Source organism: Equus przewalskii, chromosome 18 (assembly GCF_037783145.1).
Source record: "Equus przewalskii isolate Varuska chromosome 18, EquPr2, whole genome shotgun sequence".
Taxonomy (NCBI): domain Eukaryota; kingdom Metazoa; phylum Chordata; class Mammalia; order Perissodactyla; family Equidae; genus Equus; species Equus przewalskii.
In genome coordinates, this window is record NC_091848.1 from 37,610,716 (window position 1) to 37,625,570 (window position 14,855).

General features: G+C 52.1%; 1 protein-coding gene and 1 long non-coding RNA gene across 25 annotated transcripts in view; one reads left to right on the forward strand and one right to left on the reverse strand.

Annotated features, from left to right (window-relative positions):
* Nucleotides 1-14,855, forward strand: part of MYLK (myosin light chain kinase) — a 258,792-nt gene that overhangs the window by 163,556 nt on the left and 80,381 nt on the right. For 23 of the 24 annotated variants that reach the window (XM_070583722.1, XM_070583726.1, XM_070583729.1 and 20 more), the window contains 5 exons: nt 2,848-2,985; nt 4,924-5,121; nt 5,788-6,037; nt 11,816-11,887; nt 12,320-13,986. In XM_070583722.1, coding sequence (XP_070439823.1) covers nt 2,848-2,985; nt 4,924-5,121; nt 5,788-6,037; nt 11,816-11,887; nt 12,320-13,986 — 2,325 coding nt within the window. Of the gene's footprint in view, nt 1-2,847; nt 2,986-4,923; nt 5,122-5,787; nt 6,038-11,815; nt 11,888-12,117; nt 13,987-14,855 lie in introns of those variants that run through there. The other variant, XM_070583742.1, reaches the window with a different exon arrangement.
* Nucleotides 1,483-12,050, reverse strand: LOC103547463 (uncharacterized). Its single transcript, XR_543954.2, has 4 exons — nt 11,941-12,050; nt 9,382-9,463; nt 6,181-6,301; nt 1,483-2,222 (listed from the first exon to the last, which is right to left on the reverse strand). It is a non-coding gene; the product is annotated as an uncharacterized lncRNA (long non-coding RNA).

Here is a 14,855-nt window from a genome sequence, read left to right on the forward strand (position 1 = left end):
CTTGTTCAAAGTATTTTCACATATTGTCTCTTTAAAACTCCAAAGTCCTGTGATGATGCTATTGTTTTCCTAAATACCGATGTGGAAGTCGAGCTTCAGAGAGAGGCCGTGATTTGTCCAAGGCCAGGCCCCGGCCTTAGATCGTTTCCAGTGGGTTCCAGAGAACCGTGTGGGAGGCAGTGGCCAGGCCACCGTCAAGAGAAGGAGGTGCAGATATGCTTTTAGTCCCCACTGGCTGAGAGCCATAGGGTGACGTGGCTTTGCCAGAGCCCCAGGCCAGGAATGGGGCAGTGAGAAGACCCAAGTGTGTTTGTAGGGGGGCACCCCTGGCTTGAAGGAGCTGGCATTGTTGGTGTTCCCGCAGCCCCTAGGAATCAGAGCCCACATCACAGAGCGCTGAAGCTGGGGACTCAGCCTGAGAGGTGGGAACAGGGAGGACTCTGCACAGGCAAAAACATTTTGTCCTTGAGCCTTCTCAGTCTGTGCAAGACAGGAAATTCCTCAACTCTCTCGGGGCAGTGCGCTTTTCTGGCCACTGCAACCCAGTCAGAGAAATGAGATCTCTGCCTTTCCAATACTGGGCCCCCCGAGCCCACTCCCAGGAGCCTGCTGCCAAGGCCAGGGCTGCCTGGCTGCCCCTCTGTGAAAGGCAGCAATGCCGATGCCGGGGGGGGGGGGGGGGGGGGGGGGGCGGGAGCAGCAGGGGCCTGAGAGCCCATTCTCTGCTCATTCTCTCCTGGGGCTCCTCTGTCTCAACTGCGCTTGCACTCCAGCTCCATGCCCTGCACGCTGCACCTGGCTTGGGGGAAATTTTCCTCCAGCTTCCCAGCCTCTCCCAGCCTCATTCCCAGAGGCTGCACTGGGAGAGCTCAGCCATGGATCATGTTTTATTTCCAGTGCCAACAGATAAAAATTCAGTGGCAAATTTGGAGTTAGGCCTTTCTCAGGTATGTAAAGCACCCTGGAAATGTATCCCCATGGCTACAAGCCGCCTGCAGAAGATCTGGTATTTGTGGCCCTGTGCAAATAAGAACCCAAAATACCAGAGTCTGTTTCCCCCAAACAAAACTTAGAGTTTAAGTTAGAGATAGTGTAGCCCTCCGTACCGACCCCTGCCCCTGCCCAAAGAGAGAAACAGGACAAGCTAAAAAAGAATTATTGAAGGTCAAAGCCACCTGGCTCGTAAGACAAAGGGCAAGATCAAGACTGGAAGCTGGGAGCTTGTCCTGCACCAGGGCTGTCTGGTGCTGGAAATAGACACCGGCTCAGCCACTGTGCTGCCCAGCTTGGGGAGGATTCCAAGAATAATGGAAAGCCTATTTATTAACCCGTCTCCCCAGAGAACCAAATGGGGGTAAGTGGGCCAGGCCTGAACCCAGAGAGGTCTCATTTTTATCTTTGACCAGATACTACCTCCCTCTCCCAGAGAGAGAGCTTTTCCCCCTCAGTTTTCATTGAGGTCATATTGATGGACAATAAACTGTGTATATTTATGGTGTTTAATTTGAAACCTTCACCTGTGAAACCACCACGGTCTTAAAATATGAGCATCTCCATCACCCCCAAAGCCTTCCTTGTGCCCCTTTACAATCCATGCCCCCAACGCCTGCCCCAGGTAACCACTGATCTGCTTTCCGTCACTATATTTTTCCTTTTCTAGAACTTTCTATAAATGGAATCATCCAGTATGTACTCTTTCTTCATTGGACTCTTTCATTCCATGTAATTTTTGTGAGATTTGTCCCTGTTGTAGTGTCTGTCATTAGTGCATTCCTTTTTATTGCTGAGTGGTATTCCATTGTGTGGATATATCACAATTTGTGTATTCATTCACTTATTGGTGGACATTTGGGTTGTTTCCAGTTTGGGGCCATTAGGAATAAAGGGGTCACAAGACTGTTTGTGCACCCGTCCTTGTGTAGACACGTGCCTTCATCTCTCTTGTGTGAACAACCAGAAGCAGAATGCCTGGATCATATGGTAAACGTATGTTTTACTTTTTAAGAAACTGCTGAACTCTACTCTTTCACACCCCCACCAGCAGTGTATGCAAGACCCACTTGCCCACATCCTTGCCAACACCAGTGCTTGGGATGATCCGTCTTTTTAATTTTTGGCATTCTAATGAGCGTAGTGTCTTTAGCTTTCTTGAGGTGCTTAAATCCCTTGAGATGGCGGTGGAGCCATGCAATCGTAGAAGACAGTGACGAAGCTCTTCAGTTCTGTGTTAGGAGAGACATCAAGCAATATTGTTAAATGAAAAAGCAAGACGCCAATCACTGTGTATACTATGCTGCCATCTTTTTAAAAAAGAAGAAAATGAAAGAGTATGCCTATGTGCTTGTGTGTTAGACCATCTCTGGCAAGAGGAACAAGAAACTGAGATTGGGTTGTCTCTGGGAATGGACACTTGATGGCTGGAGGACAGCGAGAGGAAGGGAGACTTGACACATACTCTTTGGTACCATTTGAATTTTGTGCCATGTGAGGGTATTCCTTATTCAAACAAGTAAATAAAATTTAAGGAAAAAAATCTCATAAGATGCCAAGTGTTGGCTTCTCCCCCTCGAAGTTCTCCTGAGGAACTGGAGCCTTGATCGGGCAGGGCTCTGCAGAGGCCTCATTCTTTTCCTGCTCTCCAGCAAGAGCACTGTGATGCTGAGCAGAGAACTGGGCGCACCTTGTTCCCAGTGATCTCCAGGGCCTCCCCAAACGCCTCATCTGTTAGCAGTCAATTTCTGGTGGGAACCTGAGCCTCAACACAGTCATGTGCCAAGTGGTCGGTTAGTCTGTGTTTGTTGAATGAATGAATGAATGTTCACGCACATTCTGTTGTCTGCCACACAGAAAAGAAGAGTGACAGGAAGAGCGAGTACCTCCTACCCATGGCTCCCGGCAAGTCCACTGCACCCCGCTTCCTGCAGGGCCTCTCTGATCTCAAAGTCATGGATGGAAGCCAGGTCACCATGACAGTCCAGGTGTCAGGTCTGTCTCTGCATCTCTGTCCTCAGGGTGTATGTGAAAATGGACACAGTTGCAATATGGGCATTGCTCCCCTATGCTCCACTCAGATCTTTGGTCCCCCAGAAAATTAGCGTGGGACTGTCAGTCAATGGGCCCAAAGAAGATGAGCCTCTTGGTCCCTCTTTTTTGCTTTCTCTGGATTCAAGGTTAATTGGTGCAGGGGCAGAAGATGGCCATAGCTAGAAGAGTGAGGGGTTAATGTGAAAACATCATGTGGCCAAAATAGCTGCAAGATTTTGAACCCTGGCACAAAACCAGATGATGTGAGAAGTTCCCAACTCTGGGAAGATATTCTCAGCTGCTCTATTCAAATTTTAAGGTGAGAAGATGAAGCAGAGGTCCTCAAACAGGTGTGGGGTGACAAGAACATGTGACTGTCGGCCCAGTGTGAGATGCCACAGTCCTTGCTGGAGGCCAGTGAGAGAAGCCTGGGGCATCTTACTGACAGGAGCTCCAGCGAGCTTGTGCCTGGAGGCATCCAGAGCTCCCCTTCATTGCTAAATGGTTGCTGGCTGCTGACAGCCTGGAGGTCGCTCTCCTGCTTTTCCTGTTCCTCTGGAGCTGCAGAACAATAAAGCTGAGCTGTGAGAGAACCTGTGCGCTCGCCCCTTTAGGGATCCTCGGATGAACTCCTTGGCAGTCCCATGACAGTCCCAGGTGGAGGGCTGCGTCTCCTCCCCTGCCCACACTTGACAGCATCAGAGGCGCCCTGCACCTGGCCCACAGACACGTGTTAGCTAACCCATCAGAGACAGAGGATGGTCTCCTCTCTCCTCGGGCCACTCCGGAGCCTGACGCCTCACAGCCTCCCTCAGCAGCCCTTCCAGGGGCCTTGCTTCTCTGGAAGCAGAGCATAATGGCTCAGCTCTTACCACAGAGGAAGCCCTTATGGGTGGCCATTGTATTATATCCTGACAAATTGCTAGAAACTCCCTAGGAAAGTAGACTAGTAAAAACTGAAAAGGCTGTCCACCATGAGGCATTTTGGGGAATCCTGGATGAGCTGGTGCCCAGTGGACATTTGTGTGGAGTTTGTAAAACAAAATGCACACTGAGCTTTCCTTTTCCTGAAAATTGACAAGGGAGTCACTGTGAAGTTACCATTGCACCACCTGGCCACACATGCACCGTGCAAGGCAGAGCAGCGTGGGCAACACATTCATTTCGAACCCAGTGATCCAGTTACCACTCAGTATGATCAAGCAGTTTGAATTCTAATTTTTTAAAATTTATTTTTATTTTTTAAAGGTTTTGTTTTTTTTGGGGGGGGAGGCGAGGAAGAGTGGCCCTGAGCTAACTTCTGTTGCCAATATTCCTCTTTGTTTTTCTCCCCAAAGCCCCAGCACGTAGTTGTACATCCTAGTTGTAGGTCCCTCTAGTTCTTCTGTGTGGGATGCTGCCACAGCATGGCTTGTTGATGAGTGGTATGTAGGTCTGTGCCCAGGATCCGAACAGGTGAACCCCGGGCCACCTAAGCGGAGTGCATGAACTTAACCATTACGCCACTGGGCTGCCCCCTGAATTCTAATTTTAAAAGCTATTCTTCCTGGCTTTTCTTTTTCATCTCTGAAATAATATTTTTTCACTTCTGGATTCTTTCTAGTTTCCCCAAATCTGTTGTTAAATAATTATAATGAGCATGCATTGAGTACTTTCTTTGTGCCGGATGCTGTTATAATCTGCTATTCTAGTAGGCTGCTAAGGGGGGCTATACTAACTTATTTAATCCTCCCAACAAACCTATGAGGTGGATGCTGTTAGAGTAGTTTATGGATGGGAAACTGAAGCCGAGCGAGTCCAACAAGCATCTAGTACAATACCACAGTCCAGTACAGAGTTGCCTCGTGGCCCAGGGAAGCACCTCCCTGACCAGTCCCCCTGCCCTTCCTCCCTGTTCAGGGAACCCGCCCCCTGAAGTCATCTGGCTTCACAATGGGAATGAGATCCAGGAGTCGGAGGACTTCCACTTTGAACAGAGAGGCACTCAGCACAGCCTCTGTATCCAAGAGGTGTTCCCTGAGGACACGGGCACCTATACCTGCGAAGCCTGGAACAGCGCTGGAGGGGTCCGCACCCAGGCCGTGCTCACAGTGCAAGGTGAGGCTGCCCAGCGCCAGGGAGGAGGTGCTGCCCTGGTCTCTCCAAAAGTGATTTGGAGGCAAGGAAACCACGTGAGCCTGCTTTGTCCCTTGGTCCCATCCCAGCCCCAGAGGCCAGCTCCCCACCCTACATCTCAGGCTCTGGCTGAGTGGGGCCAGCCATCTCTGCCTTCTGAAGTCCCTGTCCTCTCTGGGTTATAGGTTCAAGCTGCATGGGGTGCTAGGAGAGAAATCTCGAATACACTTAGCAATTTGATGATGATAGCTTTTGAGGTGAGTTAATGGGTCTGTTGGGGTCTTTACCTTTAGAGGCCCTATATTTAAGAGGAGAGACAAGTTAAGCACACATAAAGCAGGGTGACAGCTCTTAACCCTGCACATCTGATGTCGATCATTAGCACCTAGCCCAATGCCCTTGTAGTCGAGGCTATCTCCCCCTGCTTTGAATATACAAATGCATGTTAATATCATCCTCGAGAATGTAACCAAGACAGATTGGCCCTGAGAAGGATGTGCTATATCTATCTATCCAATAAAAGTGATTTCTGGACAAGCTGTTATTTGGATAACATGCTGTCTTCAACCTTCACCTCCTCGGAGAGTTGAATGGATGCTGTCTGCTGAAAAGCCTCCCTCTCTAACGCAACCCTTTGCCAACTTCCAGAGCCTCAGGATGGCACCCAGCCCTGGTTCATCAGCAAACCACGCTCGGTGACAGCCTCCCTGGGCCAGAGCGTCCTCATCTCCTGTGCCATAGCTGGTGACCCCTTCCCCACCGTGCACTGGCTGCGAGATGGCAAAGCCCTCTCCAAAGACGCTGGCCACTTTGAGGTGCTACAGAATGAGGACGTGTTCACCCTGGTTCTAAAGAATGTACAGCCCTGGCATGCCGGCCAGTATGAGATCCTGCTCAGGTGCGTCACGTGTCCTGCCAACCTCCTGTCACCCCCAGCCCCCAAATTCCTGCCTCCTGTCAAAGTCCCTACCTGGAACTGGGAAATCAGAGGAAGCACAAAACAATGTGGGGCTTGGGCTTCAAGGTATGGGAAGTGCTGACCTGGAGCTGCTGACGAGCTTTTGTTTCTTCCACTTCAGTCCAACAGATGTCCATTGAGAGCCTTCCCTTCTGAGCTCAGTTCCCAGGAGTCCTCTGTCGTATTACATCCTGGCTTTTGTTCCTCCATTATTTGGTGTGTGGAAAATATGAAGCAGGGAAAAATGGATTAAAATTGGAATTTTAATCCAATTTAAAAATTTTAGGAGGATAGAGGGAATGTATTAGTTATCTATTGCTGTGTAACAAATTACCCCAAAACTTAGTGACAGTTATCATCTCACAGTTTCTACAGATTGGGAATTTGAGGCAGCTTAGCTGGATGAATTTTGGCTCCAGTTCTCACATGAGATTGCATTGAAGGTGTCAGCAGGGGCTGCAGTTGCTAAAGATTTAACAGAGGCTGGAGGAGCCACTTCTAAGATGACTCACTCACAGGGCTGTTGGCAGGAGGCCTCAGCTCCTTGCCACGTGGACCTGTCCATAGCGCTGCTTGAGCGTCTTCATGACATGGGAGCTGCCTTCCCCGGAGCTAGTGGTCCAAGAGAGAACAAGTTGGAACATGCAGTGTCTTTTACAACTTGCCCTTGGAAGTCACGCACCATTACTTCTGCCATATTCTGTTTGTTAGAGTGAGTCACTAAGTACAGCCCATTCTCAAGGGGGCTGGAATTCAGTTGCACTTCTTAGAGAGAGCAACATCAAAGAATCTGTAGACGTTTAAAAACCACTCCAGGGAGGTTAACTATCCCCATTCATTTTTTCCTCCCTTTCAAGGTCTTGCTACATTTCACAGGATGCTAAGCTCCAGGAAGGCACACTGGTATGTTCCCAGTGCCTAGAACAGTACTGGTCTGGCCCATAGTCAGCATGTGGTAACTATTTGTTAAGTAAATGCGATCCAGAAATGTTCTTCTACCTTTAAAATGCTCTAACTCTTAAAATTCCACGCCAACCCTGGGTCGATGGAGCCAGAATGCAGCCCCTAAGGTTGGCGTTGAAGAAGAGCACTGTCTGCACCTTGACCCTGCAGATAGGAGGTTGTGCCACATCCCGAAGATGGTTGGACCTGCTCTGGCTCGGGTGCCTGGCCACTTTGCAAGGGGCCTGCTCTCCTGGATAAGTCATTTTCCCACACTGAGCCCATCATGTTCAAGGCTCTGAGCTAAGGACAGGCTCTGTAGTTGCATGCCAAGACTACTGCCATGATGGAGCACTGTCCTTTCAGTAATCGCAAAACCCAGTATGTACCCATCCACTTGGATCCTTTCTGGCGTGTGCTTTACACTTGTATTGGGTAGCTTTTGCTGCGTAACAAACCACTCCAGTACTTAGTGGCTTTTAAAAAATAGCCATATATTATTTCCTAGGCATGTATGGGTCTGCCAGAAAGTTCTACTGAGTTGGAGAAGGTTCAGTGAATCTCAGCTGAGCTAATGACATGTCTGTGGTCAGCCAATGAGATGGTTGTGGGCTGGCTGGTCATCCTGCTACCATCAGCAGTATGCACAGAACACACCGATGGCCTTGTGCCTCAACCAGTTATTATCAGGAAGGCAAATCTGCCTCCAAAACAGAGAGGAGATGCACTCTTCCTCCCCTGGGCCAGTGCAAATAATGGAAACTGATTATGAGTGAGAATAGAGCTTGTCTGTGTGGAAGGAGTGGTGCTTGAGACAACACTCGTGTTGATCAAGCCAGACACCGTAGAAAAGATGAGCTTGTTGTGGGATTTTGAGGAAAACAGGCTGAGGCTTGGCAAATGAGTAAAGGCTTGGCTGTTGAGGATATGTTGTTGGATAGGCTGAGGGTCGGGAAGAACAGAGCAACGGCTGTGGAAGCGTGCCAGGCCAGAGGGGAGGGTTGCACTCGGAGGTCGGCAGGCAGACTGTCTGGGCCCAGCTGGGGACAGTCATAAAACTTAGACTGTCTCAGCTGGAAGGGGACTTCAGAAGTGATCTAGCCGCCTCTTTATTTAATAATGGGGGAAACTGAGGTCTCCAGGTCATGGACTTGCTCAGGGCCACCCGAAGGCCAGTAGCAGAGCCCAGGCTGGAACCCTCGTCTCTGTCTTTAAGTCAGATGCTCTTCCGTTCCTTGTTTCTCCCAAGTGCACTGGGACCTTGGGGAACCTGGGAAATCGCACTGAAGTCCCCACCTCCACAGCCCTTGCCCCTCTTCCCTCCCCAGAGTCCAGCCTCTTCATTCCTTGGGGAGGCTGGTGCCCTGGCCTTGGCTTTGCCTCTAGCTGAGAGGGAGAAAATCAGTGGAAAGTTCTCCTGGGAAGTGTGTGCCAGGCCTGCCAGGAGCCTTGCTGCCCACCAGCATTTTTCATCCTGACAGAAATCAGACCTGGACCCAGGACAGAATGCCTTTCAAGGAGGAAAACTGGACAGCTGGGAGGAAGCAGGGTGGGAGTAGGGGAGGAGGGGGTCCTATCTCTCCCTGCTGAAGTTGTGGGGTAGGTATGGGCTGTGGTTTCTACCTCCCCTTCCCTTGCCAGCTCTTGTCTCCTGAACTAAAAGGGGAAATGTCAAAAAGTCAGCTCCAAATTCCAGCTGAAATATTTGAAAGATTGATGCTTGCCAGGAAATTAGTTCTTTAAACTAATATTGCAAATAAAACCCATTCCTGAGGTGAGTGATCCTGAGGGGGACAGGGTCCAAGGCTTTGTGACAAAAAAGTGGTCTTCTTGTTCAGGGCTTGGGTGGCAAGGGCGAAAAAGATTCTTAGTTTGTAAAAGTTGCAGCTCGTAGGGTGATAGCCCTGTATCCTCTGTGGCAGCACCTGGGCTGGGCGTGGGGGTGGGAGCCTCATCCTCAGCCCCAAGCCTGACTTTGTAACTAGTATGTGCAGGCACCAAAGATGGCCCCAAGAGGCTGTTACAGCTGGTTAGATCATCTGGTATGTGGGTCACAGGCCAGAGGCCTCTCTGACCTTTGTAGGCCCCAGATGAACCCATGATTTGCCTTAAACGCCCAGCAGAGATTTAAGTTTGTGGCTGTAGAAATGGTGACCCCCAGAGCATCCCAAAGGATGATCAACTTAGCGGGCCGGCCATGGTCTCCCAAGTTGTCCACCTTCCGTCTGCCCCCTCTGACTTCCCTGGGGGCCTCGGGGTGAGACCTGGAGGTGGGTTGAACAGCAGGTCACCTGTGCTCCCCTCCTTAAGGGCAAGTGACAGAAAACAGCAGAAGTCCTTACCTGCTTCCCCCGTGGGGAGATAGAGCTCACTCCAGCTCAGGGGACAGGGCGCCCCACCATTTAAAGCCTCTGCGGGGTCTGGCTGTGGGAAAGCAGGGCCATCTGGTTAGTGTCTGCTTCTGACTTGTATCTGGGCTGTGTTCTACTTGTGACAGGAGGAAACTCAGCTGAGGAGATGTCAAAAAGGGCTACTGGGAAAACGCGGCCCTTGGGCATCCTATTCTCCTGCTGCACGCCGACCCCGGGCACCACAGCCTGGGCTTGAAGGAAAGGGAGAAAAGAAAGGCCTAATACTGGCCAGCAGCCTGGCAGAAGTGGGGTGCCAGGGGGCTAGGCCTCACTCCCAAATGGCCTCCCGTGCTTATTCTACAGGTTGACCCAGGTGCTGTCAGCCTTCTGAGTGTTGAGTGCTCAAGCTGTTCCAAGAGCTTCTCAGCCTTCCCAGGGCCTGGCAGGAAGGAGGCACCTAATCGCTGTTTGTTGAGCAAAGGAGCACCCTGGGCCCTCAAACTCTCCAGAAGTGAGGCTCTCTGAACCTTGAATCTGCACCCCATGAGAGCCTGAGCATTGAGGAAGGTGGCCAGGAGGGGCCCCGACAGACGAGAGAAGGATGGGAGGGCAGCAAGATCAACTTCTCCTAGCTCCATATGGGTCCCAGTGCCCAGGACCCTGAGAATCATCGGCCATGCCATGGGCTGCTAGTGTCTGACCCAGAGCTGGCCCTCCATTGAGTGGGAGGCCAGGCAAAGCGAGGTGGATACCCACATGCATTGGCAGAGCTACGTGACCACATGCTCAGATGTCTGTCCATATGGTGACGACTTGTGCATGTGCATGTGTTCCCAAACATGGACCTGCAGGTGCAGGTGCCCAACAGGTAGACCCCATAGACATGTGTATCCATGCCTGTGGTTGATATATACATACACGTGGAGACACGCACAGACACACACATATCCCAGAATAGGTTTGTACTCATGCACACCGTAGGGTGGGGTCTTGGATTCAGGTAGACTCAGGTCCCAACTCTTTTCCCCGCTAGTTAGTTCTGAGTTTAGGCAAATTATTTAACCTTTATAAGCCTCATTTTTCTTACCTATGAAAATGGTGCTGACCCCAACCTCACAGAACTGTCATAAGATTCAGTGAGATGGATTACGTAAGGAACCTGTCTTGGAGCTCAGTGCACCTGTGGTAGCATCTGAGACACGCGTCAGCTCTTCATGCTAGTCAGACGGCCACGTTCGGGGGAATGAGGGGGAGACCCCGAGAGTCCCAGCACTGCCTCACAGAAACTCCTGAGCTCCTTTCCTTACCTTTAAAATGGGTGTGATAGGGTGCCAGCCCCATGGCCTAGTGGTTAATTTCAGTGCACTCTGCTGTGGCAGCGACCCACATACATACACAGAGTTAGCTCAGCAACAATCTTCCTCACCAAAGAAAGAAAAAGAGGGGGCATGATAGTGCTCTCTACCTCACTAGGGTGTTGTGGGGACAAGAAAGATAATGGATGTGAAAGTCAGGAGGATGCTGTATAAAATGGAGGGTTATTATCATGAAGAGTCTCCTTTGGCTCTCAGACCTGCCCCACTTCCTCCCCCCACTCTGCAGAACCTTCTTGGCTGGTCAGAGCTCAGAAACGCCAGCAGATGGCAGCCTTGTAGGGTCAGAGGGCTGATCCACTATAAGTGCCTCCGTGCTTGAGCATGGTGCAGAGCGGCCTCAGCTGGTCCTGCACTATGGGGAGAGTGAATGGTTTTAGCAGTGGGTTGAAGAGTCCCAGGACCTCTCCACCTGAAGAGAAACGGCCAGCCATGGAGGGAGACACCTGTTAGGTTTTTAATGCAAAGAGTTGTAAGGGCATTAGCCGATGGGTAGGGATTGGAGGGTGTTCTCATTTCATGAGCAGGCGAAGGAGAAGTGGCAGTTGTGGGGCCATTGTGAGGAGAGGGAAGTAACTATTTCTGTATAAGGGAGCATGATGGGGTCAGACTCAAGGTCACTGGGCAGGCTGATGGGGGCCACACAGTCTAAACTGAGCAGCTCCATCACAGCCCCCAGCACCTTTCATCTTCATTCTTCTCTGAGTGAGTGAGTGATTGATTGATTGTATTATTTTTGCAATATACTTCAAAAAGTATTCCTACTTCCGGATGCCTATCTTAGCTGTTGTCCAGAAGATTCTTTCTTTTTCCTTTTTAAACAAGAGCTGGGAACAGAAAGGGTGACCAAAGGGGAGGAGGGCCCTGCCCTAAAACTAGGTCTGGTGTGGGCGTTTTGGGGTTGCAGCTAAGCCTGTGGCCCCATCTTCCCTGGAGGCAGCCAGCCCGTGGCCAAATTCCTGCTTGCCCTGCCTGCCCGCCTCACAACCTAGGCGGAGCAGACCCTTGGCTCACAGAGCCCCTTGATCTTATTGATCCCTTGACTTCTCCAGGAACCAGGTTGGCGAATGCAGTTGCCAGGTGTCACTGATGCTCCAGAGCAGCCCTTCCAGAGCTCCCCCACGGTGAGTGCCCCCTCAGGGCTGCCCGGCCAGGCCCCATGCCACCACCCACTCACCTTCGTCCTGGCCCTTGCAGGCCCAGCCAGCAGCCCGGGATTGTTTGTATCCTCCAGCTGAGGCTGCCCGAGCCAAGAGGGAGAGATTGGAAGGGGAATGAGGGAGGGAGAGCAGGGGAGGAGAGGGGGGAGGTTTTTTTTTTTTTTTGCACACACCCTTATAAGGCTACTGAAGTCATTACCGATGTAACAAACCAACTAGGCAAGCAAGCGCCTCTCTCCAATGTTCCCTTCTATAAACACAGCCTGGCCAGCCCCTACCCCGCTTTCCCCTCCCCTCCACCCTCCCTCCCTCAGGGATTTGCTCTCCCCTGACGGCTCTTTCTTACCCAGCCCCTCTTCCTCCTGCTACTTTCCTTTTTCCCTTCACTGGTTGCAGGGGGAGGGAGCCTGCCAGCTGTGAGGGCCTCTGCGGCCGAGGAGCTGGTGCTGATGGTGGTGGTGGAGACTGCTATGGGACCCTGAGGCCCAGCTGGCCAGCAAGAGGGCAGGGTTGGCCCGAGGAAGAAGACAGTGAGGACGTGCGGGGGGTGCTGAAGAGGCGCGTGGAGACGCGGCAGCACACCGAGGAGGCCATCCGCCAGCAGGAGGTAGAGCAGCTGGACTTCCGTGACCTCCTGGGGAAGAAGGTGAGTACCAAGACCTTGTCAGAGGAAGACCTGAAGGAGCTCCCAGCTGAGCAGATGGATTTCCGCGCCAACCTGCAGCGGCAAGTGAAGCCAAAGACTGTGTCAGAGGAAGAGAGGAAGGTGCATAGCCCCCAACAGGTCGACTTCCGCTCTGTCCTGGCCAAGAAGGGGACTCCCAAGACCCCAGTGCCTGAGAAGGTACCACCACCAAAACCTGCCACCCCGGATTTTCGCTCGGTGCTGGGCAGCAAGAAAAAATTACCAGCAGAGAATAGTAGCAATGATGCTGAGGCCTTGAATGCCAAGGCAGCAGAAAGTCCCAAGCCCGTGGGCAATGCCCAGCCTTCAGGGTCCCTGAAACCCATGGGCAACACCAAGCTAGCTGAGACCCTTAAACCCGTGGGCAACACCAAGCCAGTCGAGACCCTGAAATCTGTGGGCAACGCCAAGCCTGCTGAGACCCTGAAACCTGTGGGCAACGCCAAGCCTGCTGAGACCCTGAAACCTGTGGGCAACGCCAAGCCTGCTGAGACCCTGAAACCTGTGGGCAACACCAAGCCTTCTGAGACCCTGAAACCTGTGGGCATTGCCAAGCCTGCCGAGACCCCAAAACCCTTGGGTAACCTTAAGCCAGCTGAGACCCTGAAACCTATCAGCAACGCCAAGCCAGCTGAGACCACAAAACCTATGGGCTTCGCCAAGCTTGCTGAGACCCCAAAACCCTTGGGCAACGTTAAGCCAGCTGAGCCTCTGAAACCTGTGGGCAACACCAAGCCAGCTGAGATCCTGAAACCCATGGGCATCGCCAAGCCTGCTGAGACCCCAAAACCCTTGGGCAACGTTAAGCCAGCTGAGCCCCTGAAACCTGTGGGCAACGCCAAGCCAGCTGAGTCCCTGAAACCTGTGGGCAGCGTTAAGCCAGCTGAGACCCTGAAACCTGTGGGCAACGCCAAGCCAGATGAGCCCCTGAAACCTGTGGGCAACGCCAAGCCAGCTGAGTCCCTGAAACCTGTGGGCAACGTTAAGCCAGCTGAGACCCTGAAACCTGTGGGCAACGCCAAGCCAGATGAGCCCCTGAAACCTGTGGGCAACGCCAAGCCAGATGAGCCCCTGAAACCTGTGGGCAATGCCAAGCCTGCTGAGACTCCAAAACCATCTGGGAAAGAAGAACTCAAGGAGGTTAAGAATGATGTGAACTGTAAGAGGGGGCTTGCGGGGACCACAGATAATGAAAAAAGATCAGAGAGCCAAGGGACAGCGCCAACCTTCAAGGAGAAGCTAAAAGACGTCCATGTGGCAGAGGGTGAGAGGCTGCTACTCCAGTGCCAGGTGTCCTCGGACCCCCTGGCCACCATCACCTGGATGCTGAATGGAAAGACACTCAAGACCACCAAGTTCATCATCCTCTCCCAAGAAGGTAACAAGGGTGAAGGCGGGGGAAGATGGGGGCTCTCTGTCAGGGTCACTGTCGGCTCAGAGAGCCGTGGGCTTGTTGATCACTGCTCATAGCCCAGAGCCTGGGTTGGAATGACTGGCCTCTGTGCCCCCTTCACTCACAGGACAGGTGCCCTGCTCAGGGCCCTTGGGCACACGCTGCATTACTAGGGGGTGAGGGGTGGGAGACTGGGCCTGTGGCACATACCCAGGTATCTGTCTGGCAGAGCCCCCTCCTCCACCCCCAGCCATGGCTCCTCGGAGCAGACCTGGGTGTGAGCTGGTGCCCCACAGCTCTGGTATGGAGAGGGCTCTGTTCACAGGCTTGGAAATGGGGGCACAGGGGGCTGGAGCTGACTAGGGGCTCTGGGCTGAGAGCTGCTCTTGCAGCAGCATTTTAGGTTTGGGGAGGGTATGCAGTGACGGGATAGCCCAGGACTGTGATTTGGGGTCAACAACAACTTAAGTCTTTATAACATTGTGGGTTTGAAGGGACCCGCCGGGGAAGCCACAAACCCCAAACAGCCCCTACGGCACAAACTCTCGGCGGACAGAGCCGCTCGCTTCCTAATTTGGATGAGACTTTTGTTTGCTGGTATTTCACATTCTTGGGTGGTGGGGAGAAGAGGGGGGGCCCTAAATCCTACCATCTGGGGCCTTTCGGGGTCTGAAGTTCTCAGATGGGCCAGTTTACACCGAGAGAACAGATGGTGGTGAGAAAGGATTTTCTCCCTGGACCCTCAAATTGGTTTGAAATGTTTTTGTAAACCCCAAGCCTGAATGGGAGCCCCAAGGCCAGCAGACTGCTCACACCCCATTCTGGTGGCCACACTAGAATAGAGTCCTCTGGTC